This window comes from Polistes fuscatus, unplaced genomic scaffold (assembly GCF_010416935.1).
Source record: "Polistes fuscatus isolate 324 unplaced genomic scaffold, CU_Pfus_HIC Scaffold2, whole genome shotgun sequence".
NCBI classification, from domain to species: domain Eukaryota; kingdom Metazoa; phylum Arthropoda; class Insecta; order Hymenoptera; family Vespidae; genus Polistes; species Polistes fuscatus.
The window spans coordinates 10,522,665-10,549,118 of record NW_025113096.1 but is presented as its reverse complement, the minus strand read 5'-3'; the positions used below and the strand labels follow the sequence as shown (position 1 = coordinate 10,549,118).

Below are 26,454 nucleotides of genomic sequence, written 5' to 3'. Positions count from 1 at the left end.
AATTCACAATGCAATTCACGTTAGATTTCTCTTTATTTGTTGAACGTGATTTCAAATAAAATTTTAACGACCGATGGATGAATTTAAAATAAATTCAACTTTTTTATTACGAGACTGTATAAACAAACACTTATCGTTTAAATGGTATAGTAATCGAACAAAGTTTTTCATTAATTGGAATTTCTTTTTTCAAAAATATATACCGCAAATTATTACATTATCAGATGGTAAAGCTATTAAGTTCATATTGCCCAAATGACGATACAACTTGTTAACGTGTGTTGATGTTATTATATTATAAATATTGAATCTCGTTGCGGTGTGGTTTACCTCGTATGGAAAACAAAATCGATTGTTTTTATTTATAGAATTTTTTTAATATAAAATATTCAATTAAGATAAAATAATTTATATGCTTTAAATTTACTGTATGTATATGTGATACTGGATTTATAGCTTATAAAAAGATACGATATATAAATATTAAGAATATCGTCATTATTATACGTATATGTACTTATATGTCGATTAAATTTAAAAAAGTCATATGTCACAATAACATTTCTATCAATATTTTTTTCGATCGCGAGTTAATCCATTAAGATAGATATTTGATGAAGCATACCGTCAATCTTTTTACTAAAAACGATGATCATCGAAACAGAATTGTGAATGTCAGTTCGTACATGTTTCGCTCTATTTCGTGATTATCATTCAAAGTTGCGCAATATAAAGTATAAAAATAGAAATACAAAATTCTAAATCTAGATACTTTTGTTTATTTTTATATTGTATATTTTTTAATCAATATAAAACGTATTTCACAAATAATAAGTATTTATGTAATCTACGATACGTAAAAAAAAAGATGTAAATTAAATATTTCTATGAATGTGTAAAAACATTAGATCAGCCAATAAGTAATGTTACAATATTTAATACGAAATGATAGTATTTTTTATATATAAAAAAAAATTTTTTAAATTTTTCTTAAACTAATCTCCAATATATCTCGGTCGAGGGAAAATATTTTCAGAGAATTCCAGCTAATAAATAATGTCATAATATTTAATACAAAATACTAGGGATTATTCAAATGAATTATTACAATCCATTATATTTCATTCGAAGAAAAATTCTTACAAAATTTTATTCAATATATTTTGAATACCAAATACTAGTGTTGGCGTAATATATGAAAATAATTTAATTATAATTATATTTCTAGAAGAAGAAAGGATACGGTAGATCTTGGTTTTCGTTCAGAACCCGCTAAGGATGAAGAGGAGAAAAGAAGATGAAAGACGCAGGCGCGTTTTAGACGATGAGGTGTAGGTGGGCTCGTATATATGAATACGGCGGCGCTTTCAACACCTTCGGCGGGAGTCACGATTCTCTTCCCTCCAGTATGCTATGATTCTTCTTTCTGCTTTGTCGTTGTCGATAACGGTCGAAGAAGTTTGCGCCACGCGTTTAAATAATTCTCAAATATCGTTAATTATAATTTATTACTATTTTTTATATATTATATCCTACATTTTTACCTTAATTTTTTTTTCTTACTCGTCATTTATTCTTCTTTTTTTTTCTTTTTGAACGAGATAGAGAATAAAAGAGAGAAAGAGAGAGAGAGAGAGAAAGATGAAGAAAATCGTGAAGAAATAAAAATGTTGACGCGAAGGACGGCATTAGCGATAAAATTAGGATCTAACGAAAATCGAACATGGCGATCGTAGAGGATAAATTTTGCAACGTTTTTAATTTGGGTGATGACGGTGATTAGTTCGATGAACATGGGAGATACTCTACGGTTATTGTAAATGTAAATTGTGTATGTGTTTATTATTATTGATTGAGGTAAAATTATACACATATCATTATTTTGCTGCATTAGTGTAGGACAGTGTTTGCTCAAGTGCAATACTGAATATAAATTTCTAATTATATTGATACGGGTTATTTGTTTATTTCTGAGGATAATGAATAATAATCAAAGTTTATTGTGATTATGTGATCAATATGTTATTGAGGGAAAAGTTGTCTTTTCAATTTTATTAAATATATCGTATTTTGAATATAAAAGATATTCCTTTTTGGCTATATACGTGTAAGTATTTAATTTGCTTTTTTCGAGTAATAATAATAATTAAATAGATAGAAAAAATATATAATTTATATTTACATTCTTATAATAAGAATATATAACTACGTAATTATATAATACATAATTATATACATATGAATATATAATATCCGTGGATGGAAAGTTTGAAATTCGAAGATATTGATAGAATATAATGATTCTTTCGTGAAAAAATTTATTTATTATCAATGAATCGTTTATTTATGTAACGTACTTTAAATTAATTGGAGAGAGAGATGAAGTATTATAGTTTTAAATGAAATTAAAGATAAAAAAAAAGAAAGAAAACTGTTTCGATATCGTCGTATCAATTAAGTGAAGTATAATTTATATTCGAAGCTTAATTAAAATTTGTTTTCTCATATTAAAGGATAGAAGAAAATTACTATGATATCAGATAATAGTGATCATAAATTTGAAAGAAATATATTCAAGTATTAACTTATACATTTGTAGTACATGGATTTAAAAAAAAGTATTCCACGTTCTTTTTGTTTTCATTGGTTCATGAATAATTTGTTGAATCTTTTTCAGTATCGAATTTTATTGATTGTCTTTAATCCAATTGATCTCTCGTCAACGGAATATAATATATTTTATTTTTTGATAAAAATGAAATTTTTTATTCGATTAACAACTACGAGAACTTTTTTTTTAAAATAAAAGCGATCGCTTCGAAATCAACGATCCTTTATTAATGCTCTTTAATTAAATCGAAAGGATAAAGAAGGAATTACTAGAAAAATAAAAATAATAATAATAACAATAAAAAGAAGAAAAAGAAATGCGAGAAATGCGTTTTATCAGAATAGAAAAATCAATTCTGTTTGAAATGAATTTGACACCTATTGGATTGAAAAAGAGAGAATTGATTATAACAGATGATGTTCTCAGATTCAAGTGTATTTCATTTTAAAATTCGAGCAATATATAGACAAACGTATATGAATATAATAAACGATGTTAAAGAATTCTCTTATTTGCCAAAGTTTGTCCGGTTTTTCAAGAATTTAGATATAAAATCAAGATTAAAGTAACGTTTGCACTCTAGCGAATTATATTTTTTTTATTTACTTTCAAAATGCTAGGAAAAATCGAGTCAAGAGAAAAGAGGACGCGTACTCATTTCCTGATGCTCTTTCAGACGTATCACATGTTAGAAACATTTTCTGGCAGTCCTTAATTTAAAATATATCCGATGTGTTTTCCTTTTGTCTTTTATAATCAACTATTGCATGTATTTACCATATTTTTATCTAGAAGGTATTTATGAAATATGTAATTTTTATCAAAGAAGAGTATTTGAAAGTAAATTTTAATAAAAAGTAAATTAAGATTTGGATTAATTATAAAACTCGTGATTATTAATAAAACATATCAGTTTTTGAATTTATCTTTAAACTTGATTACTAATTAATAATCATATTATTATTAAAGATAATTTTATCAGTTATATATTAATTCTGTTAACTGATTGTAAGAACTGACGAGTTGGCACTTTGGTTATTTAGATTCTTTTTATACGATTGAATTCCATTTAATAATTTAACACGAAAATATTACTTTTTTCAATTTTTTAGATTTATTTCATTTATTAGAAATACTTACGTTCATTATTGTATATTTTAAATAATTTTTAGATACATTTAAATAATTATCTTCAGGATATTATTAATCATTGAATGAAAGTAAAATTTTATTTTGAAGACTTGCCATTCCTTGGCTCTACCCTTTTAAAAGAAAATGTCGAAGGTTAAAAGATCTTTAGGTTTACTCGAACAAGCAACCTTACTATGTTTGTATTCCGGTAATGGAAATTTTCTTGGGATTATTCTGATCTAATCTCGCGTGAAAAGGATTTGAGAGGAAAAAAAAAAGAAAGTGAAAAAGAAAGTGGAAAAGGAAGAGGGAAAGTTAAATAGGGTGTGTGAAGGTGATAATTTGCTGATAATTACTTCGGACACTGAAAGTATTTCAATGACGACGATAACAACTATGACACGTTCGCTTCGTGATTATTTTTTCTTCGATCCTGATATATTAAACGGAAGTTCAACGACAATGTCAATGGCAACTACACCTTCTACGACACCGTTCGTAGGCAGAATGATGAAAACAACGACGACGACGACGACGACAACAACTCCAACGATTGCTACTTTTGCTTACGATCAAAATGCGATTGTAACCAATATACTGTGGGATTTATATGATAGTTTCAATGATGTACAACCAAATTATTTACTAATTACTCTTTATGTACCGATCATCGCATTAGCTGTCACAGCCAATGCACTTGTAATCGCCGTTGTCTTCAAATATCACTATATGAGAAGGTACGTACTTATTTATTACATTTATATGAACCATAAGTGATTAAATTTCAAACAAAATTTATTGTTAAAGTAATTTGATCAATATTTAACTTATATTTATGGTAAATTTTTTTAAATAATTAAGCACTATACGCCATTAAATAACGACAATGTATATTAATTTATCTATTTCCTCTATTTTTGTCGTTTTATCTAATTAATCGATTTGGCTAATAAATGGCTTATATATTTTTTATCAGTGATAAGAATAACATCTATGAATAATGTACGTTTAAAATATGATTCTTTTATTATTTATCATTAATCATTCACACATCATTTATGGTTTATCAATATTTATGAAAGATATTTCAAAACTGGGTCAACTAAGTTTTCAAAGAAACATTTGTTAAGAATTAATATGAGTCATCGTTCTTGCATTATGTTATGTGATTTTACTTATAAAATAACTTAAAAAGAAAAAATAGAAAACACAGTCGTAAAAAGTCACATAGATCTAGTTAGATATGAACTGTATAATACGATGTCATGCATATACCATGCAGGTTTTACAATGCATTTGATAAAATAGATGAATTTTTGTTGTTGTATTTTTTCTATATAGAAAAATTAAAGATTTTAATTGTATTTATAATTCACGTGTCAGTAAAGTAACTGATCGTTGGATGAACAAAGGGCAATCATAATTGTATAGAAATTTGTTTATATTATTTTCGAATGAAATATTTCAAAGAAACAGGAAAAAGGATCCCCTCGTTTTCTCGAAGCAAGACAAATGATGATGAAAGTTTGAACGTGTATGTAAATCAATGAGAGAGAAAAGGAAGAGGAAGAGAGAGAGAGAGAGAGAGAGAGAGAGAAGAAGGAAGGGAGGAAATAAGAGAGAAAAAAGAAAAATCAAGAAGGAAAATAAAGAGATCGTCAAGTTTTATTTTTCTTTCGATTGAATGTTAAAATCCGACGTGCGTCGAAATACACGTGGAAAAAAAGTACAAGAAAAAAAGAGAGAGAGTGAGAAAGAAAAAAAAGATGTGTTCTCAGTGTTAAAGCTCATTTCATTCCTTTTTTTTTGCTTCTCTCGTTTGATGTTGTAACAATAATAAATGAAAGAGTTATTTTATTGATTGATGCTTTCTTTCTAAATACATTATCGATTGTTTAGCAAGTCGATGTTAATAGAAATTTTCTTCGAGAAAAAATTAAGAAAGGAAAGAAGAAGTTTTTTTTTTTTTTATTAGAGTTTATTTTGTTATTTTTTTCTCTTTTTTCGTTCGACGGTGTTAACAATAATAAACGAAGAAATTCATTTTACCGGTGAGATAATTTATTCTATAAATGCTTCTTTTTTTTTTAAATATACGATCAATCGTTTAGTAAGTCGATGTTCATCTGAATCTACATTAAAAGAATTCTAAAAAATATTTGATTGAATATTTTTCTAAACCATTTTGTCATTTTTATTCTTCTTTCGTTGGATATTGTAACGATAATAAATAAAAGAGTCAATTCTATCCCAGGGATAATTATTCCCGCGGAAGTTTCATTTTTTAGTACATATTATTGATATTTTGTACGTAATATATCACTGTTTGTTATTTATTCCTAACAAACAATTTGAACAATTAAGTATTAATAGAATATTAACACTCGATGCAAATCAAATAATGGTTTCTAATAGAAAGGTTAAATACGAAATAAGGTGAATATGGTATTTGAATTTTATGAGTTATCAGAATAAAACGTGTTTCGATATTAAGTTTCTTTGATATAAATAATGCCAATTTTATTACGAGAACATTCGTATGAGATACGCATTTGATAAATACTGAACTTACACTACACAACGTTTGTGCGTAAATCTTGGAAAATTTCGGATAACTGCGATACTTTCGCGTATGAAATTGACAGATAAAACGAAAAATCATCAAATTACGTCATTCACACGGAAATAACAATATTGTTCGGTTTGATTAAAGATAGAAGTAGATAGAAGATATTCTTATTGTTAAATTAAGAACGAATGATGGACACAAGCAAAAATGGGATTTTGTATTTCGTTACCGGAAGTTTATTTCATACTAGTATTCTCTTGAGAGACAGGCTTAATACACATACGATATATCTTGATACGCTTATGTAATGAGTGTATTTTCGTTGGAAAACCAACCTATCAAGGTAAAATATATTTTCATTGGAAACTAGCTTAACAAGGTTAAAGACTTCGATAAGTGAGTGAATCGATTAACAAGAGAGTTTGACAAAATTTTGTCCCATTAAAGCGACGCTTTAATGCTTGTTTCAATAGCACTTTGTGATATTTGATTAACGGGAAACACAATTCGAGTAGTTTCGTGATAGCATTCAAACGATTAAGTATTCGACAATTAATTTTTCTAACATTATTTGTTTAGAAATTTGTTATCTATCTTAAGAACGAAATCTCGACGAGTTTTACAAAGAATTTGAGAGAATCATCTTTTCGTTTCTTTAACATAAAACTTTCTTTGGTAATTTAAAGATTCTTCAACGTGAGTTTTCACCTCTTGCGTTCTTTTAATTTCATCCAATTTTTCACAAAGTTAATACGATAAGTCGTAAAGTGACTAAAAAGAAAGAAGAATATCTGAAAGTAAGTTAAAAGTTATTTCTAAAAAAATAATTTCATGTAATAAGTTTCGAGTAATTACTTATGCTAGTGAACTTATCAAGAATGAATTATTATTGTTGAGTCATGAGTTTCTTACTCTCTCTTCCTTTCTTATTTTCTCAGTGAATAAGTATCTGTTAAATTTAGAGATTCTTTAGAAATTAGTATTCGATGAACAACGGAAAAGAGGATTTCTTGATAAAGAACTTGTAGGATACAGAAGTGTTCGAGGATGTACAAAGCAAACTGTAAATCGCTTATTTCTGATCGCAGCGGGTGCATCGTTCAAATAAACATTACTTACGCATTTATAATAGATGCACGAATGAACGAACAGAATAACCTTCAAGCAAACACGTTGCCGCTTATTTTTCAAACGAAAATTATCGCCTTGGTTACGAAGTCTCCGTTCTGTCTCGTCATCTCGCACACCGATAAAACCACTTTTACATTAACCGTTTGGGTGCTGAAGAATTTTCTTGTATATATGTTAAAAGTACGGAATAAAATGCGCAGTTATTTTTTCCGGAAAATAATAGAAACGATTACAATTTATCCTAATTATTATATAAAAAGTAATTTTTATTAACAAAAAATATTTTTTATTCTCAGTTATTACAAAAGTGTAAACAGCAGCGCCATCGCGTTTCTATGCATTTTTGGCTCAAAGGCTAGGTTCAACGATTAATTCAACGATTAACCACGCTGTTTACATTATCCTTGTTCTTCGTTTAGAATACAACGAAAGAAGAAGAAGTTACGATGGTTCTTATTTTTTTTCTTTTTTTCTTACATAATTTTACATTTTCATTATCTTTATCCAATTGTCGATATTCAAAATAAAGAAAAATGAAAAATAATATTCTTATTGCAAATTTTTAAAAATTATATTTAATTATACTTCTCGACAAGTATAAATATACCTTACATTTCAATATTTTATTATAAATATTTCTATAATTTGATTATAAAGAAGTTTAGTGTTTTGGATCAAAAAATATAATCATAATGGTGTAAGAAAGAATACATCTCAAGATAACCAAAATAAAATATATTTTCAATTCTTTCGAACAAATTTGATCGAAAGTAAGATCATTTTGATCGTATCGATTTGTTTTCATTACGTTTTGGAAAATTTCATCGTTTTAAAATAATTCATACAGATTTTGTTTGATAAAATTTGAAATATCTTTCTTTATAGCATCAACATCTATTAAGTTATGCACTTCAAGTATATCGTTAATTTCTTCCTACAGAAATTCATTAGTAACACTCTCACTTTGATTATTATTAGCATCATCACTTTAGAATTTTATGCATTTTAAAGAATTACTACTTTCATCACTAAAAGCACTCCCCATTTTCTTTTTTAATACTTAAATTATATTTGGAATAAATGAAATAATAAGCGTACAAAAGACCTTAAACGTACACATAATATTACATAAAAATGAACAGCATTCTTAAATGTAATAATGAGCAAAGAAAATTACGCGTTTATAAGTATTCTGATTATAACGAACACCATAAGTGTTTGTATAGAGAAAAATTATGAGTATAAATACACTAATAATGCAAATACCTTAAGAAAGACATGCACCTTTAGTAAATTAAATTCAATATTTAAATATATATTTCAATATTTAAAATAACCATTCAATTATTTGATATTGAGTACATTGCATTTATAAATATCAATGCCGAACGGAAACAATTTTTTACAGAAGTATTCTTTAAATATTGAATAAAAGTTGTTCATGTGAAAAAGTAATAACATATAATTTTTCATGGATAGAGCACAATTTAATATCAAATGAATTACTATTTCAATTTTTCGAGTGGAAAACATATATTACGTATTGTATTATAAATTACTTTTTTCTTTTTATTGTGTTTTTATCTGTATACGAAATATATATAGATACATATTTTGTATGAATTTCAAAAATTGATTGATCGATCATTTCTTAACCCTTTCAGTGTTATATCGAAAGCAATCCGTGTGGATTAATGTAAGGACGCATATATGCGTTTAACAATTTTTTTCAAAAAATCATTCCGTTCCTATGGATTGCTTCCAACGGGAAAGCTGCACAGGGTTCAAGGGTTAATTGAAATGTAAATTTGATCGAAACTTTAATATTGTTCATTATGACTGCATAGTTTTTCGCAAACGTTATTTCGAATAATTATTCTAGGATCAATAAGAATTTAAAAGAGAAACCATTGAAAGTTCAAAGAACGATTAATAGGAAATTACTATGTTTATTGTATCCGTTAACGCGAGGTGTTCACTATCCGCATACATGAGTATACTATCACACCACACCTTTATTTGTTGAGGTTAACTTAGCATAGGTTTTATTTTGCTGACCCTCTGTATTTGCTTCATTAGTTGAATTTTATAGCTTGTTATTCTAATGAAGCATATGTATATATATATTCTCACATATGCACGCAATTATTCTTTTGTTTTCAGTGTAACTAATTATTTTGTGGTGAATCTATCAGTTGCCGATCTATTGGTGACTATGATTTGTATGCCGGTCGCGGTTACTCAAGCTGTTTCGCTTGTCTGGATTTATGGCGAAGTTATGTGTAAATTATCCTCATATTTACAAGGTAAGTTTATTTGCATTTGATGGTCGCACCTTTATCATCAAATTTTTATTTAAATTAACATGCTATAAAATTCGATCTTTTAACGATTAATAATAGAAAAAGCGTTAAATTAAATTAAAAAGTTAATAAAGTTTCTCAATAAAATTTTATCAATAATTTATTAAACAAAATTCTAGTCTCTTTTTTCATGCGTTAATAAATCCATTGAAATATTTCTTAACGAAATTCTTTCTATTTCGATTGATATAATAAAAGAAGAAAGTAAGATCGATCTTATTTTCATATTTTCTATTATACTTTCTTGTAAAAGGGAACGACTAAAATGTTATTTATTTGCATAATAATATTCGCAATGTAAAAGGAAAGTAATAAGGAAGAGAAAATGAATGCCATTCGTAACACTCATTTTTCCTTTTCTAACATAAGACATAATGCAACTTTTTCTTGTAAGACTAATATTTCCAAGCGTTTATTACAAATTGTAACAAGTATTATATAACAGGGCTTCTTTTTCCGGTAAAGGCTGAGTTTGACCGACATAGTGAGAATAAATATTTTATTGTTGACTTTACTTCACATCATATAGAGGATACATGATGATCCTTTAACAAATATTTAAACAACGTGTAAAATTCTAATAATAGGATACAATGTACCTTTCATTAATTTTCTCTCTCTCTCTCTCTCTCTCTCTCTTCCTTTCTTTTCTCTTTCTACTATAATAACATTCATAATAAAACATATTTTAAACATTCCTTAGAATCCCTTTCTATTGAATTATATTACTTTGCCTTTTGTCGAATTTTTCCCTAGATATTTTTCTTCTTTATTTTATATTACTTGAAGCCGATGATCGAACGTTAGATTTATCTACGTTATAAAAATCACTGATCTTTTCCTTATCTCTTTACTTTCTAAAAGCTTTTATGTTCATTCGCTTTTTCCATTATTATTAATAGTATCTATTCACTTATGTTATAAATAAATTTCGAGAGAAAATTAAAAGCTTTCATTGAAAAATGTTTCACTTTAATGTATCTAATCATTAACAAAATAAAAGTGTCAAATATATATCAGAAATAATTATCGTTGAGTTGTTAAAGGGTAAAATCAAGATTGGATAACAGTTCGGAATATATAGATACATATAAGTATTCTATTTTTCTATTATCTCGTTTTTAGGTAAAAAATTATGTTAGTCATCGTTACTTACAAGTTATTTTTCATCGTGAAAATGTTTATCGTTAAAACATACTATCGCTAATTGTAAATTGTCTTTTTTCTCTCAACTTTTTTTTTTTATTTCAATTCGTGTTATCGTCGGAAATAGAATAAAAAATAAATGGTTTGAAATAATGATTTTAAAAATACGAATTTTATCAACCGCGAGATATTTTTTTCAGTCTAGTAATTTTTCAGTTTACGATGACGGGTGAAACTTAAATAACATTATAAGTTTATTATTATAAAAAAAAAAAAATTAAAGAGAGAAAGAAATAAAAAATAATAGCAAATATTAGAGTAATAGTTCATTCAAAAATGTTTATGCATAAAATATTTTTGATGAAATTATCTACAAGAGAATTTTACGAATACATTATACATCTGATATCGTGTTACACCTTTGATCATCGTTGAAATAATATCATGTGATTTTCGTAAAAATTAAGGTCACGTAATACAAATTTCCGCAAAGTTTATATACTCTATTATCTAAAGTAATCGATAAATGTTAGAATGATAAAGGGAAAAAAGTGATCCTTCGACGATTAATCGAGCACTGTATAATCGTGGTTTGATTCTTTTCAGGAGTGGCCGTTGCTGCCTCGGTGTACACTATTACTGCAATGAGTATCGATAGGTATCTTGCTATACGAAGTCCTATAGCTTTCCGACGAGTATTCAATCGAAGGAGTACCGTAGTCGTTATCGTTATCTTATGGCTAATAGCTTTGAGTATTTTCGTGCCTATATTACAAGGAGTAAGTTTTATCTATCTTTACTATCATTTTCTATTATTTTAACCCCAATCAAATTGATTAGTTTTATGTCAATGTAATGTATTACCTCTTTTGAAATGTTATATAACTTTTAAGTAATACATTTTTACATCTGTATGTTATTTTTGTGTGTATCCGTTGAAATTGTATTTCATCTAATTATCAAATACCAGCTTAGTATATGTTTTATTATTATACCATTCCTTTATAATCTCTATTATTTTTCTATCAAGAATGAACATTATTTAAATTAATTTTTCTTCTTCTTCTTCTTTCTTTGGTTTAGGTAAATTGCCTGTTTCGTAACGATGTTTTTACGTAAATTAATTTTTGAAATTACTAATACTTAGCGGTTTAATAATTATAAGGATTTTTTAAGTAATTTTTTTTTTTTTCTCATTATACTTTTGTGTCATAATAATATTTCTATTTTTACATTATGAAGCTTTGTGATTTTCATGTCTCGTGAATAAAGTTTATTTTATTTACGTTTCGAATTACGTTTCGAAACCATTGAATATAAAATTTGAAATAAAAAAATAAAATTAAAAAGTATTAATACTTATGAACCGTATAATTTTATTTAAACTTTAATTCGGATAAAGAGTAAGCGATATTATTCGTTTGACATATAAATAATAACAGTAATACTAGCGATGAGTATTGAAATTCTGTCACAAAACAAAAAGACAGACATTCAGCGAGATATCCTGAAAAATAAAATCCTATTACAATAAATCTTTTAAATGTTTTATACAAAAATTACACATCTCTTTATAATCCCAAAGTATTATATCTAATTCTCGTATTTATTATTAAAAAAAAAACAATCTCTCGACGAAAAATTCACTATAAATAATAACAGTTAACAATTAAAGTATAGAAATATAGTACTATACCTTTTTATAGAAAAAAAATTACGAATCATTATATTTTTTATGAAAGATAATATTGTAAAAAAATTTTAATTTAATTGTTAACTCATATTATACGTTTTATCGTTTTTAATTCTATATATTTTTCTTAAATAGACAAAAAAAATTAAATGATTCTATCATCGTATCAAGTAATGTATTGATAAATATATATAGATACTTTCTACTATATATTATTTTTATTATTGATGTATCCTACGAAAATTTCGTTTTATTCAAAATAATATACGAATCATTTTAATGGTAGATCGATAAAATACTTAATATTTTGATAAATTCGATTGGAGGGATTGTAAATAAAAGCAGAATTCATTATTTATCATCGACATTTATCGATCGATTAAATTATACGAAATTTGCATTTTGTTTCTCTTTAACAGATGACTCTTCAAAGTCCTGGAACAGAAGTTGTTAATATTACTCTTCATGGTTCTTGGGCGTTGAAAGAAAATTTTTCACGCAACGATACTCGGGCTTCCCGATTGCCGCCAGCATTTTACATATGCTCGGAAGATTTGAATCCACTTGGTATCGATGCAGATTTATTCGGTACCGCCTGCTTTATCTTAGTTTATGCTATTCCTGGTATGTACTATTTTACTGATTCATTTGATTTTATCGATAAACAAATAAACAACAACAATAAACGATCGCATATAAACAAGAGAATGACTGATAATCAGAATAATTTTCTTCAACGAATATCAGACACGCAAAATTTGAACGTGAATCGAAGATACCAACAAAAAATAGAACATAAAATATTTCATTTTCTTATTAAGTGTAGATTATTACGATATAAAAGTTTTATATAAGAACATTACCTGCCATTTTTTGTTTTAACGGAAATCGATAGAACAGAATATCCATTATAAATATGAATTAATTGGAAAACAAAAACATTTTTTATATAATAGAATCATTTTTGTCCAATTAACAACACTACTCGTTTCCGTCTTTACGATATAATATTATACCACATGTATAATTTTGAAATTACATCATTATAATAGATTTTGTTTTATGTACGCAAATTTTATATTTATATTTATTAAAAATATTGTAATAAGGATACACTATTTTATATAGAATCTTCGAAGAATAAAAAATTCACGTAAAGAGTATTCTTAGAATAAAAGTTTTACCTCTAGCTTGTTGTCTTTATGTTTCGATCTCAATTATGTCTTCCTTTGTCAGGTTTTGTTGTGATATTGGCTTATTCGATGATGGGTCGAACCCTTTGTGCCAGGAAACCACCGTTTGACTGTGACAGTGTCAAGGGTAGTGCTAGCTCGCAACAAGTTAGTAAAAAGTAGCGTTTTATTTCCTTTCCTATTAGTTTCTTCTATTGAAGTTCAATAATCGATTAAATGTTCGTCGTCCGAGTTCTAAGAACGCTTGTTGGTAGCTTATATGTAAATATAAGCTTATATTATACATAATTCACTTATAAACAGGAATATTTTTACCTGTGTTTAGAAAAATTAGAAAAAGGAGATAAATACATTTGTAAACATACAATCTGAAAACATTTTCTTTTCTCTCTTTAAATATTTGATCTTGCATTTCAGGTAATGTATTGATAAATAGATATACTTTCTATTATATGTATATTATTTTTATAATTGATGTATAAATATTTTTATTAATCAAAATATTTGTTTTTTTTTTTTGTTGGAAATAAATAGATCGAATTCGTAATACAGAAATTTCCACATGATTTAATCTCGTACTATTTTCTATCTGAACTGGTTTGTAAACCAACGAACGGGAAGTAATATTTTTCAAGTCATAAACATGTTTGTACTTTCGATATTCTTTCATATTTATTTCTGATACATATACACACGTATACTCTTTATGACGATGTTAAGAAAGAAACGATTCGTTCTCGTGTCACGCTTGTTAACTTCGTTAAAATTTATTCAAATAAAATCTAACGTAGAAGTTTAATAATAGTACGTGTAAATTCAAATAGTTCATTAATTAATTTTTCTTTCCTTTTTTTTTTTGCTATTTACCACCTTTATTTTATTTTTCCTTAAGGCAAGATTATTCTTGTGTTTTTTTTTTTTCAGAAATTTTATTGATAAATTCCTATCATCGAATTAGACGATCGATCATTTTTTTTTGCTTTTTCCAATTATCTCGGGTTAATGCTATAGAAGCTTCTTTTTTTATTTATTAAAGATAATAATGGTTTTTAATTGTTTGCTTGTAGAATTTTCGTCTGGTACGTGAGAGAAGACGAATCGCTTGGATATTGCTGCTTCTCGCAGTACTTTTCGCCCTTTGCTGGCTTCCTTATAATGTCCTTAGATTGCTCGTCGATCTGAAAGTAGTCGGTAAGTTCTCTCATGTAAAATTGTTGAAAAAAATACATTTTTGTGTAACATGCACACATTTTTTTACATAATTCAGTATAAAGTATTATTTTTTGTTTTCAATCAGTCAATCAATAATATAAAAATAGCATCACAGTCTTTTTTTTATTATTCAAATTATCATTAGTTTCTGTTTTAACGTTCTGTGAATTCGTGTGTGTTGTTTAAATAAAGTATTTTAAATAAATACTGCAACTTCGCACTGCTCGACAACAAAATTTGTTTAATTGTTTCGGTGACCAATAGAAATAACGTTAAAGAATAGTTGCTTTATCTTCCAATTTATTTCATTTAAATTTGTGTTTTTAAATTATATTGATATATCAAGCGCATTTCTTTGTTAATTATTTAAACGTAGAATTGATTATTAATAATATTTTGTTAACTACTAAAATTTGTAAAAATTATTAATAAATGTAACAGTGGATAAATTCAATTTAATCATTTAAATATTGAATATTTATATAATTTATATATTTTGTTTGTTATCAGAATTAAATCGATGATTAATGAAAATGTATTTACATATATAATTAAACGTACTTATATAATTGTCTTTAATTAAATTTCTGTTTTGATGAACAAAATATTGATTTATGTTTTGAAAATGAGACAAATAAAAATTATCTTCAAATTAGCGAAGAAAAAAGAGATTTCTATAATGAAGTAATTGGTTTAATTAAAAATGTTAAATAAATTTTGATGTTATTCGCGGACAAAGAAAGCTCAGTCTGCGAGAGATGCCCTTCAAATCAGCGAAAAAAAAATGATTTCTATAATGAAGTAATTGGTTTAATTAAAAATGTTAAATAAAATTTTTTTAATATTATTCGCAGATAAAGGCAAGTCAGTGAGTGATGCCCTGTCCTATTGTCTCTTCATAGGACACGCGAATAGTGCACTCAACCCTGTCGTTTATTGCTTTATGACGCGTAACTTTCGCAGAAGCGTTGCAGAGATTCTTCGTCGTAGATCACGTGGACTGACTCGTCGTAAGCCACGTCATAAAGTAAGCATAGTTCATTTAGTCATACCATCTGCTGCAATATTTTAAACGAAGAATAATTTACGTCGAACCATGTCGTAAGAATTTTATTTAACAATTGGTCACAAATATTAATAAGAAAAAAAAAGAGAGAAAGCTTTTCAATAACTTTATATTTTATTTTTTTAAATTTACTTCTAGCAATGCTTTTTATACAATTCAAATGATCCATCCGTACTATTTTTTCTAGCATATTTTCAATGAATGAATAACATCGAAAGTGTCGTACGATTCTTTTTTGTTACGATTAAAAAAATATAATCTTGCAATCTGTGAAAGAGTTTCAGTTTATTTTGAATTTCTTTTGAAACTTTGTTCTATAAGAATGTTCTCGTGTCACTGGAATTAGGTTTCTTGGAATTTGGAAAACTTTATAAATTTGTTGTAACGTTTAAAAGGTATTTAGGAAGTAATTAACGTGCCCTTGCTCAAATATATATGTATATTCTGCTACGAAACGGCAAAAACTTTACGAGAACGGATAAGTACTCCTGACGTTTAAGTATATATCCTGCAGCAATGAATTCTTTATATTAGAGATTCTCTTTTTCATATCTCTTTTTCCATATCTTGTTATTTTGCTTATTCTATTCTAAAATGAAAAATATAAGTATATTACGGTAATGTTTCTTATGCATAAACATGTGATAAGCAAATAACATCAATTTTCTCGTTGTTATATATAACGATTATATTAATATTAAATTATATTTTTATATTATAAATCTTATTCAATAATATAATTATTAATAATCATTTAATTTATTATATCAAATATATACTAAATTATTACAAATATTAAAATCTAAAAACACTGTGTGTGAGAAAATGTGTAAGTATGTGTACGGACAAAAAAAATTCACAAAGTTAATTATTTATTATTTTATAATAAATCCAGGTAATAAGAATTTAATATATTTATCTAGATATTATTTGTCTTTTGATGAATTATTTTAATTTTTCATTATTTACAAATAACAATTATAATCATATATCTGTTATTGTTAACATCTTACTTGTTTCCGAATAGATATTACTGTCTTGTTATTTCTAGTTAATTTTACTGTAGAATAAACACAGAGAGATAGATACGAATGATGAAAAGCGTTCCTCCATACTAAAGACGTTTATGCTATAGGTGTATAATATCTAGTTGTATTTTGTAATTAGTAACATCAAACAACAATAATAAAGCCATGAATTGTAGATATTAGAGAGCAATGTGTGGAATGTAATACATTAGGCGAAAATTTATCTTTTAATTAATTCTCAATTTATAATTCTCTTTACTAAGGACACCCCTAAGATTTCCATCTTAATTTCTCATAGTATTTATTTTAAAGAGAACATTTCTGTTTCTCTTAACATTCTCGTATTGATACATTTTTTATTTTCATTGATCATTTCATGATTTTCATGATTTTTTTTTTTTAAATAATTGTTCTAGCGTTAAATCGAATTTTCGTTATTTGTTCTATGTTCAAATCAATGTTTTACGTTCTTCTATTCAAGATGAACGAACATTCTGGGTTTAACCGTTGGATGGTAGGTCAACGTGTCTAGACACCTTAGAATTTGTTCGGATTAAAGAGGATGTCGAGAAGACGAATAAAACCTTGATATTTAAACGTATGATTCGTATCAATAGATATACGTAGATATATGTATGCGTGTATCTTCTTTTTCAGATTCTTTTTCAAGCATAGATCCGATGAATGTATTTTTTTTTTTTTATTACGAAATCAAATTTATAAGCGACCTTTCTAATTTTTACAAATGTTCATCTAATTTTACTACTTGCATTTCTTATTAAATTTTTTTCTATTTTTCATCAGAGGAAGAGAGTCAAAGAGATTAATTTTAAATTGTGAAACCAATGTATCATTACCTCGGTATTGTTCTACTAAAGCTTCTTTACCTTCCTTATATTTCCAACTTATCTTTCTTCATCGCGAAACTTTTACCTCGTAAAGATTTCTTTTTTTTTATACATTCTTAAATTTTGTTTGCATAAAAATTTGTACAAAATCTTCAACTTTAAAAATTTGTTAACCAAACATAATTAATATAATTGAAATATAACGATCCTTGATTTTTAATTCCTTTTTTTAAATACAGAACGAAATATGTATATGCGTATAATGTTTATAGGTAAAATAAAAGTATAATAATAAAAAACGAAACGATCTCTAACTTATCTTTTTTTATTTTTTTTATTTTATTATCAAAGAAGCTCGTTATTCAATATTATAACTTTTTTATTATTGAGATTAATTTTATCGTACGATAATAATTTGTTAAGTATTATACTACGTTGGAATATCAAACGAGGTAAAAGAAATTGGTTGAAATTGTTCGTTTTATTTCATTCTCTTACCTTTTCTTCGACTTTATATTTGATTCTACTTACAAGAGATATTGTTTTTATAAGCACGAATTCGAGAAACTTTCATTTACCGGGTTTCGTCGTGCAACGATGTTGTGTCACTCCCGAAGCTTAACTGTCGTAATTTCATTGCCGAGGGAATAAACAGCAGTAATGAATTTATCACCGTGGATACCTTGCATACGAAGAAATCTCATCTTTTGCAGTAGCTATTCTAATAAATTCAGCTAGACGAAAACGAAAAAAAAAGTTCACGAATAAACCATTTGACTGAAATCAACAATAATCCCATAGTTATTTGTTACGTTCGTCTATCAATTTTTGTCCCTGTTTTTCTTTTTTCAAAATTTGTTTTCTTCTATATAGTCTTTTTTTAAATAGCATATACAGGGTATTAAAAAGTACTTTTATCAAGAAAGGAAAAAAATAAACACAGAAAAATAGAATTAATATCGCTTTATTAATACAATTACGATATTTTTTCTTTTTTATCAATTCTAAGCATAAATCTTTAATTACGGTGTTTTAAAAAAAATACAGATCCTTGATGTCACCGATTCGAAATACTTGTTAAAAAGAAATTGTATAGTTTTTTAGTTCGATAAAGCAATTTTTGGGATATCCTATTCTTTAAAATATAAATCAATTGAAAAGTTGTCTCTCGAGTCATTTACCAATATTTCTGACTCTACGACGTTATAAATCACTCGTTTGATATGCAATTACACAAAATTACGTTAGAGAAAAATAACAATTTACAGAATTGATCTTTTATTGAGAAATTCATCATTACTATTTAGGTATTTACATATATCTATTTCAAGAGTGGTCTATTTCCATTGAATGCATAACACATTGTACTCGGTGAATATGTACTATATCGTTCGATGATACGTGTCAATAGAAATTGATGAAGGAGGACGAAACGTTGAGTTAGAGGACACGAAACGTCACGAATTTTATCTCGTTGAACGATCGATTTTTTTTCGTGAGATGCATTTAAAATCGTATCTTGTGGTCGTATTTAGAATAAAAAATTGGTTGTGTTAGGACTTGTTCTTTTTGAAATGTAACTTTGTTACCTAATATTTATTACAGCATCCTGTTGTAACGCAAACGAAAAATCGTATAATTTTCAATGTCGACTGAGCAAACTGCGCATACTTGTGCGCAGGGTGTATAAGCTATCTTATTTGGAATTCCTTTATATATGTTGTATTGTATATATGTAGGAGAGAGTATGGAAGGTTCTGGAACTTGTTAATAGAAGATCTTAACATTTGTTGTGTATGTTAAGGGTTTATACCTAGTTGTGATACCAAAAAAAGGCGTTTTTTGTATGAATATTTTCTGGAAATGTGTTCTATTTGAATAATACAAGAAGTATTAATACATTTAGTGGCGTTTTTAAACTTTATATTAGCACTCATTCAAACCGTATGGAAGATGACTTTTATGGTACGCAAAAACAAATCTGGCGGTTTATCAAAATACAAAGAAAAGAGATTAATGAGCTAGTGGAAACAAGCCATATAACAAAAAAAACTTAAATCAAATATCTGACTGAATTATATAAAATAGAAAATATGGAAGCTGTTTTAAACATACCTGAAATAGCAAACAACGAAGAAAATGTCGAAATCGAATGTACAGCTAGCTCTTAAAAAATTAAAGAACAAAAAAAACGCCAGACAGGATAAAATTGCAAATGAGCAGTTGAAGTACGGCGGACAAAGCCTCTTACAACAACTAAAAATCCTAATTCAAAAGATTCTTAACTAGCATAGAACACCAAACGAATGGCGTACCAGCACCACCATTCTCATCTTCAAGAAAGGAGACAAAAAAATTCCAGCAAACTGTAGAGGAACCAATCTGCTAAGTACCTCATTAAAATTCACCACAAAAGCCATCACCAATAAGATAAACAGCCTAGTAATCTTGACGGACGAACAACAAGGTTTTAGATCCGGCAGATCTTGCACCGGTGCAGTCTTCGTAATAATGCAAATAATAGAAAAATCAATAAGTACAACAAACCAGCATATATGTGTTTCCTGGATCTAGAAATGGCATTTGATCGCGTACAGTTGCGAGATATTATCCATTTTCTCTATAATAGACAAATCCCATATAATCTTATTAAAACTATAGAGAACATATACGCAGCCAATAAAATTTAGGCAAAAGTGGAGGGGGAACTCACAGAACCAAACCAGTGTGTAACGGTATCCGACAGGGAGACTTTTTGAGCCCTCTCCTCTTCAATATTATTATGGATGAAATAATAGGTAAGCTGTGAGAATTGCCGGGTTACAGAATGCGAGACCAAGAAGTGACTAATCGCAGTACTAATCGCTGAGAACGAAGACGATCTACAGAGACTTCTACATCAGTTTACTCGAACAGCAAATACAGTAAACATGAAAATATCCGCAACTAAAACAAAATGTATGACAATGGAACAAAAACCCCCCGTTAGATGTAAACTCGAGGTTGAGGGAAAAGTTATACAACAAGAAATGAAATTTAGATACCTTGGCATAGAAATTTTGGGACATGGCGATATTGAGGAGGAAGTGAAGGAACAAACAACATAGGCAGCAAGAGTAACAGGGTGTTTAAACGACACAATATGGCGCAACAAAAATATCAGGCTTGAAAATAATCGATTAATACCTGAAGATTATATCTAAGAAGGTTGTGTTAAAATTTGAAACTGATCGGTTGAACCGTTTTTGAGTAATCGTGCTCACCGACTTTGAAAACACCTTTTTTGAGAAAAATGCGTTTAAAGTTTCAAAAGATAGTTACACATAGTTAAAATTTTTTTTTTCAGCTTACATAGGGTGAAGAATATTTGCCGGATCAATTTGAAATTTTCAGAGAATGTACTCAAATATATGCAATCATACATTTAATGTATGATAATAAACAATAAAAAAAAAAAATCAATTTTTTGAAATTTCTAACAAGGTATAACCCTTTAATAAAACTGTAATACAAATAATTAAAATAAAATATAGAAAAATATAAATATAGTCTATTAACAAAAAAAGAAATTAAAATTAGAAAAGTTATACTTCAAACGTGTATGTGCACACACACGCACACAAACACTTGTTTCTATTTCTTTTTTTCTTTCCTTCTGTTATTAAAATTTTATATTGTAACAGCATCTATTAATATGGACATTCCTCATCGTATGGAATGAAATAGTATCTTTTTCTGTTTGCTGTACTGTTTATTCAATACTTTTGTGAAATATTCATTTTGATGAAAGGAGAAAAAACATAGATATTATATTAATACACATGAAAAGTTGATATTACTATATTATTATATTATATTATTAGTATTAAAAAAAAAATAAATTATTGTGACAATGTGTATAATTTATAGAAAAGAGAAATAAATAATTATTTTAAGTATAAATGACATAATAACGTCTATAGTAGATAAAAATGATATTTCTATTTCAATTGATCTTTTCTAATTTTTTTTGATATCAGACCTTTTTTGTGGAATTTATATGACCAGTGTGGCGAATGTTCCTTCAATTTACGAGTTCTCGTCTTATTCGTGAGGGTGATCGAGAGAGAGAGAGAGAGAGAGAATATTGCGATTTCATCAAGCGACACCCTAATACAAATTCCCAACGTTCAGTATTTAAAATTATAGCGATTTCGTGACGGTCAAACAATTTGCAAGGCTGAAAATCATATTCACGTTTTCCAAACGAAATAGTAATTTAAACTTCTGTTGAATTATTTTTGTGAAATTAAAAAACAAAATTGAATTGCTATTAATGAAAAATTAAATATTATTGGATTTATGTTTATAATATTTATAGAAGTACAATTAAATACGTTCTCTATAATATATAGAACAACGTATTATATTCTTTTATCATAGGTTTTAATTCCGGATTAGTAATTAAAAACATAGATTTAACTCTTTGCACTCCGAATTATATTTTCAATTTGTTTCCAGCAAACTACCAATGCTTTTAAATGTTTTATTTGTAATTTACTTTAACTAAAAAAAATATGGTAATTTAAATATATGATGGAAGAAACACACAATGTGATGTCGAGTCACACTCCTCATAAGAGTGCAAAGGGTTAAGTAACACGTGTTTAATCATTTTTAATTCATTTTGTTAATTAAAACTGTTGATTATACGTATTATAGAATTGGATTTTTCTCGACACAAAAAAAAACAAAAGAAGTTAGTTTCTATAAGATAAAGTAACAATTAAAAGAATTTCTATCGATTACATATTATATCGATATATGCTGGAAATGTTTTTGCAGGATATTCATCGAGGTATGGGTGATGCATGTGGCGGATGCAGTATGGTCGGTGAAACCAAACGAGGTTTTCTGCGTCAAAGAAGAATGCCTATTTGTTGTATCCCTATGGGAGCTGATGAAATAGCTACAAGTAGTGGCTATAATAGTTTTTATAGTAAGCAAAGTCTTCATCGTCGGTGTTACATGTTAAGAAGTCTTCGGGGGACACCACAAATGCAAATAGAAGCAAAACCAGTTGACGTTATTGGAGACAGTCATCCGAGTTACAACAAGAATGATGCTGAGGCCAGTCAACCACGACAATCTACTCTCGTTACTATGGATGATCGACGCTGTACTTAATTATTCAGGTGATTCCAATTCGAAATTCAAACTAAAATTTAATCGAACGAATTGAAAACAACACGTGAAACATATCCTATGTTTTCATTTATCCATTTTTAATTGGCTATCATTTATTTTTATAATACTTTGTTACATACGTCAAGTATGAAATTTACTGCAATTTAAAAAATTGTCTTATGCAACGGTTAACGTTTTAAAAGTCATTAAATAAACTAATTCGTCATTCGATAAAGCTGACTCCTGATGTTCAATTAAATTCACTTTACTGAAATATTATGGTTAGCGTGATTGTTATATATCGCATCTGATAGTACTGTGCGAAAGTACTGGATAAAAGTAAGGAAAATAAAAACGATTAGCTTTTTGAAAAAGGTAGAAAGGAAGCTTTATTTCTTTCTGTCTTAAGGTTTTACGATCTAACGTGTTAAATTATCGGTTGCGGCTAGAGAAAAGAAATTAACGCGAGAGTGATCGGGACTTTTATGGGTTGTTTCTACGAAAAAAAGAAACGACTCCCTTGTCGTTTCTTTTTTCTTACGTCCAGCGTATTTATTTCCTTTATTATTGTCGTAATTGTAAATGAAATTAAATGGTAAGATATTCGAAATGAAGAAAAAAATCGATCCAAAGTTTAGAGTCAGCTTTTAAACAGAAATATTTTCACGATGTGTAAATTAGATTAATGTGAAAAATAATTAATTACTTTTTTCTTTGATAAATACCAGAAATACCAATTGATGGTAATTAAATTCCTTTCGATGTATATTTACACATGACGTAGTAACGTAAATACAAACAGACAGTGAAACAAACCAACTGTCAGAGGTATCAAAATCGATTAGACGCTATTAATTTGCGATAGAAATCGAATTACAGTACCGAAAGAGTAAAGCAAAGATCGAATTAACATCGTTTTAATTTGGAAGAAAATTTCTTCGCAATGGTTTTTTTTCGAGTCATCTCGTACTTTCGAGCGAGAGTGTGTTATATTTTTAGAAAATAAGAAATTTACGGGCTGCTAATTGATTTATTGAATCGAGTTAATGCAAATAACTTATTTCACAGATTCTTTTTACGAACTCTAATTTTTGTTTCTATCGAGCTTTCTCAACTATATAAACGTCATCGTCTATAAGTTCCATTAGATAACAAAAAAAATTCAACAAATATAACGAAGAAAAACGATCGCTCGGTGTATATTTTTAACATAACACTCTAGTATATATCTACATATTACCGATTAATCGTTACATCAAGACATAACATGATTTAATGTCTCGTCGTGCTCGCCGTTAAGTTTTCATCGGAACTTTTATTGATCGGACGGTACAAGATACGATCGAAGAATATATCGGTGTAAATACGATGTCAGAATTACGCGATGGAAGGAGAGAGATTGCTAATCGAATTATCGACTAATAGAAAGAGAGAGAGAGAGAGAGAAGGAGAAAGAATAAATGGAAGAATTGTATCCGATATTTTAATTAATTTTAAAACGATGACGAGGATTCTCGTTATGAGAACTTTTCCAATGATATTTCTGATCCTCGATAAGCTATTATCGTTTGAAGAACTCCAAGATTCCGAGGAAACTCGCGAATATTATACTATCTACTACAGACCATGTAAATATTTGTTCGTGGTGTTTTCTCCTTTCAACGATACTGCACATTCGATCATTATCTTGAATCAAATTGAAAAATTGAATTTTTATTAACGCGTTAACAATGACCTGAACCATCCAGTGGTAGTACATTCATGGTATCAAAATTCAGGCCCCGTTGCGAATGTGTTAAACATCGATTACGATGTATCGACTGTGCGTGGTTAAATAAAATGTAAACTGGAAGTATCGTAGAATTTCGGAGATACCATGTATACTTTACTTTGTGTAAAGCATATCGTGTCCGTGTTTTGAATAAAGATTAATAATATATCATTGACATTCCCGTCAATTGGGCTTTAACGTTAATTTATTAATTATAATATGGTGTACAATTTTTAAATATATTTTCGACATTACTTTTTAATCTCCTTTCGTTTTGAAATAAGAAAAATGAATATGACTTTTAGAATTTATTTATTAATATTTTTAATTTTTTTTTTTTTGATATATTATTTGCGCACGTAAATGTAAATAATGTAGTTTGAATAAAAACAATGGTAAAAATATTTGATATTATACTTCTGCAATAGAATATACACACATATACACACACATTCAATATCTATTAGGAGACATTTCATTTCTTAACAAATTATTTAATAAATTTAAATGTTTTATTTGATTATTTAAAAAAAAAAACAAACAATCTGACAGAAGGATCAAAAGAAAGTGAATAATAATTAAACACGCGAATAAATTTAGATTGAATTTAGCAAAGCAATTAGCTGAAAAGTACTTACGTTATAATAGACAAAAATTAACAATATAGATAACGGAAAGAACGATTAAAAATCAAACGATGCTCTCGTGTTTCCAATGTTCTGAACAATCCCTTAATTCGAGAAATTCGAGCGTTATAATCTTGTTAAGGAGGGGTAGAAACGTTTCAAGAGTTTGCAATAGTTTCGTTTTTCTATCCTTGAAATCCTGAATCAAGAAACACATGAGACAAACTCTTAACCAAGGTATGACGTTTTCCATCATTCTCAACTTCTAGATGTTTAACTCGAATGTTGTATTATAATCATGGTATTGCTGACGAAGGAATAAGAAAGGAAACTAGAGAAGCCATAAAGGGGATCCACTTTGCGACATGGTAAGAGGTCTCAGAAGGTTTCTAGCATGTACGAGAGGGTTCGATCGTTGAGATAGAACATTACCTCGTCTTGTATATACGTGAAGAAAATGACTTCTCTTTCGGGACAAACGAAAACAAAAATAAAAGGGAAAAGAATGATTGAATTGTCAGAAAAAGTTCGTGTTGAATTTTAAAAAGAAAATTCAAAAGTAAAACTTTTTTTATATTTATAAATATATATTAGATAAATATATATTTATAAATTTGATATATATATATATATATATTCAACATTGAATTAATATAAAATATAAAATATATTTTAAACATTTGTTTATAAATATATATTGGATATAGGTATATGCCGGTAATTATGATGGCGGACTAATATAAAAAAGACAGAAAATGAATCTATATATAATGATTTATTTTATATTAAAATTATTTATATTCTTAAATACAGATTATCTTTTCTTTTTTTAAATTTTAGGAATTTATAGTCCAATGTCATAATTATCGTATATTCATAATTTTTCCTTAAATTTTCGGA

At 27.4% G+C, this 26,454-nt stretch overlaps 1 protein-coding gene across 5 annotated transcripts; it reads left to right on the top strand.

Annotated features, from left to right (window-relative positions):
• The first annotated feature begins 1,400 nt into the window (after positions 1-1,400).
• Positions 1,401-25,115, top strand: LOC122516377 (RYamide receptor-like). Of its 5 annotated transcripts, none has more exons than XM_043634134.1 (10): positions 1,401-1,493; positions 1,606-1,831; positions 3,851-4,479; positions 9,606-9,748; positions 11,558-11,730; positions 13,064-13,268; positions 13,881-13,984; positions 14,905-15,028; positions 15,904-16,076; positions 22,816-25,115. In XM_043634134.1, exons 3-10 carry the CDS (start codon positions 4,121-4,123, stop codon positions 23,155-23,157), a joined length of 1,623 nt encoding a protein of 540 aa, XP_043490069.1. In that variant the 5' UTR covers positions 1,401-1,493; positions 1,606-1,831; positions 3,851-4,120; the 3' UTR covers positions 23,158-25,115. The 5 variants fall into 5 exon arrangements, with proteins under 5 accessions (XP_043490069.1, XP_043490066.1, XP_043490067.1 ...); XM_043634131.1 differs by having other exon boundaries at positions 1,606-1,857; XM_043634132.1 differs by having other exon boundaries at positions 1,606-1,857; positions 3,808-4,479.
• Positions 25,116-26,454: the final 1,339 nt, after the last annotated feature.

Excerpts from the sequence above, each read along its gene's own strand:
- LOC122516377 (XM_043634134.1), top strand. The coding sequence starts at position 4,121 with ATGACGACGATAACAACTATGACACGTTCGCTTCGTGATTATTTTTTC. Across the intron at positions 4,480-9,605 it reads AAATATCACTATATGAGAAG|TGTAACTAATTATTTTGTGG; the intron begins GTACGTACTTAT and ends TTTTGTTTTCAG. Across the intron at positions 13,269-13,880 it reads CTTAGTTTATGCTATTCCTG|GTTTTGTTGTGATATTGGCT; the intron begins GTATGTACTATT and ends TTCCTTTGTCAG.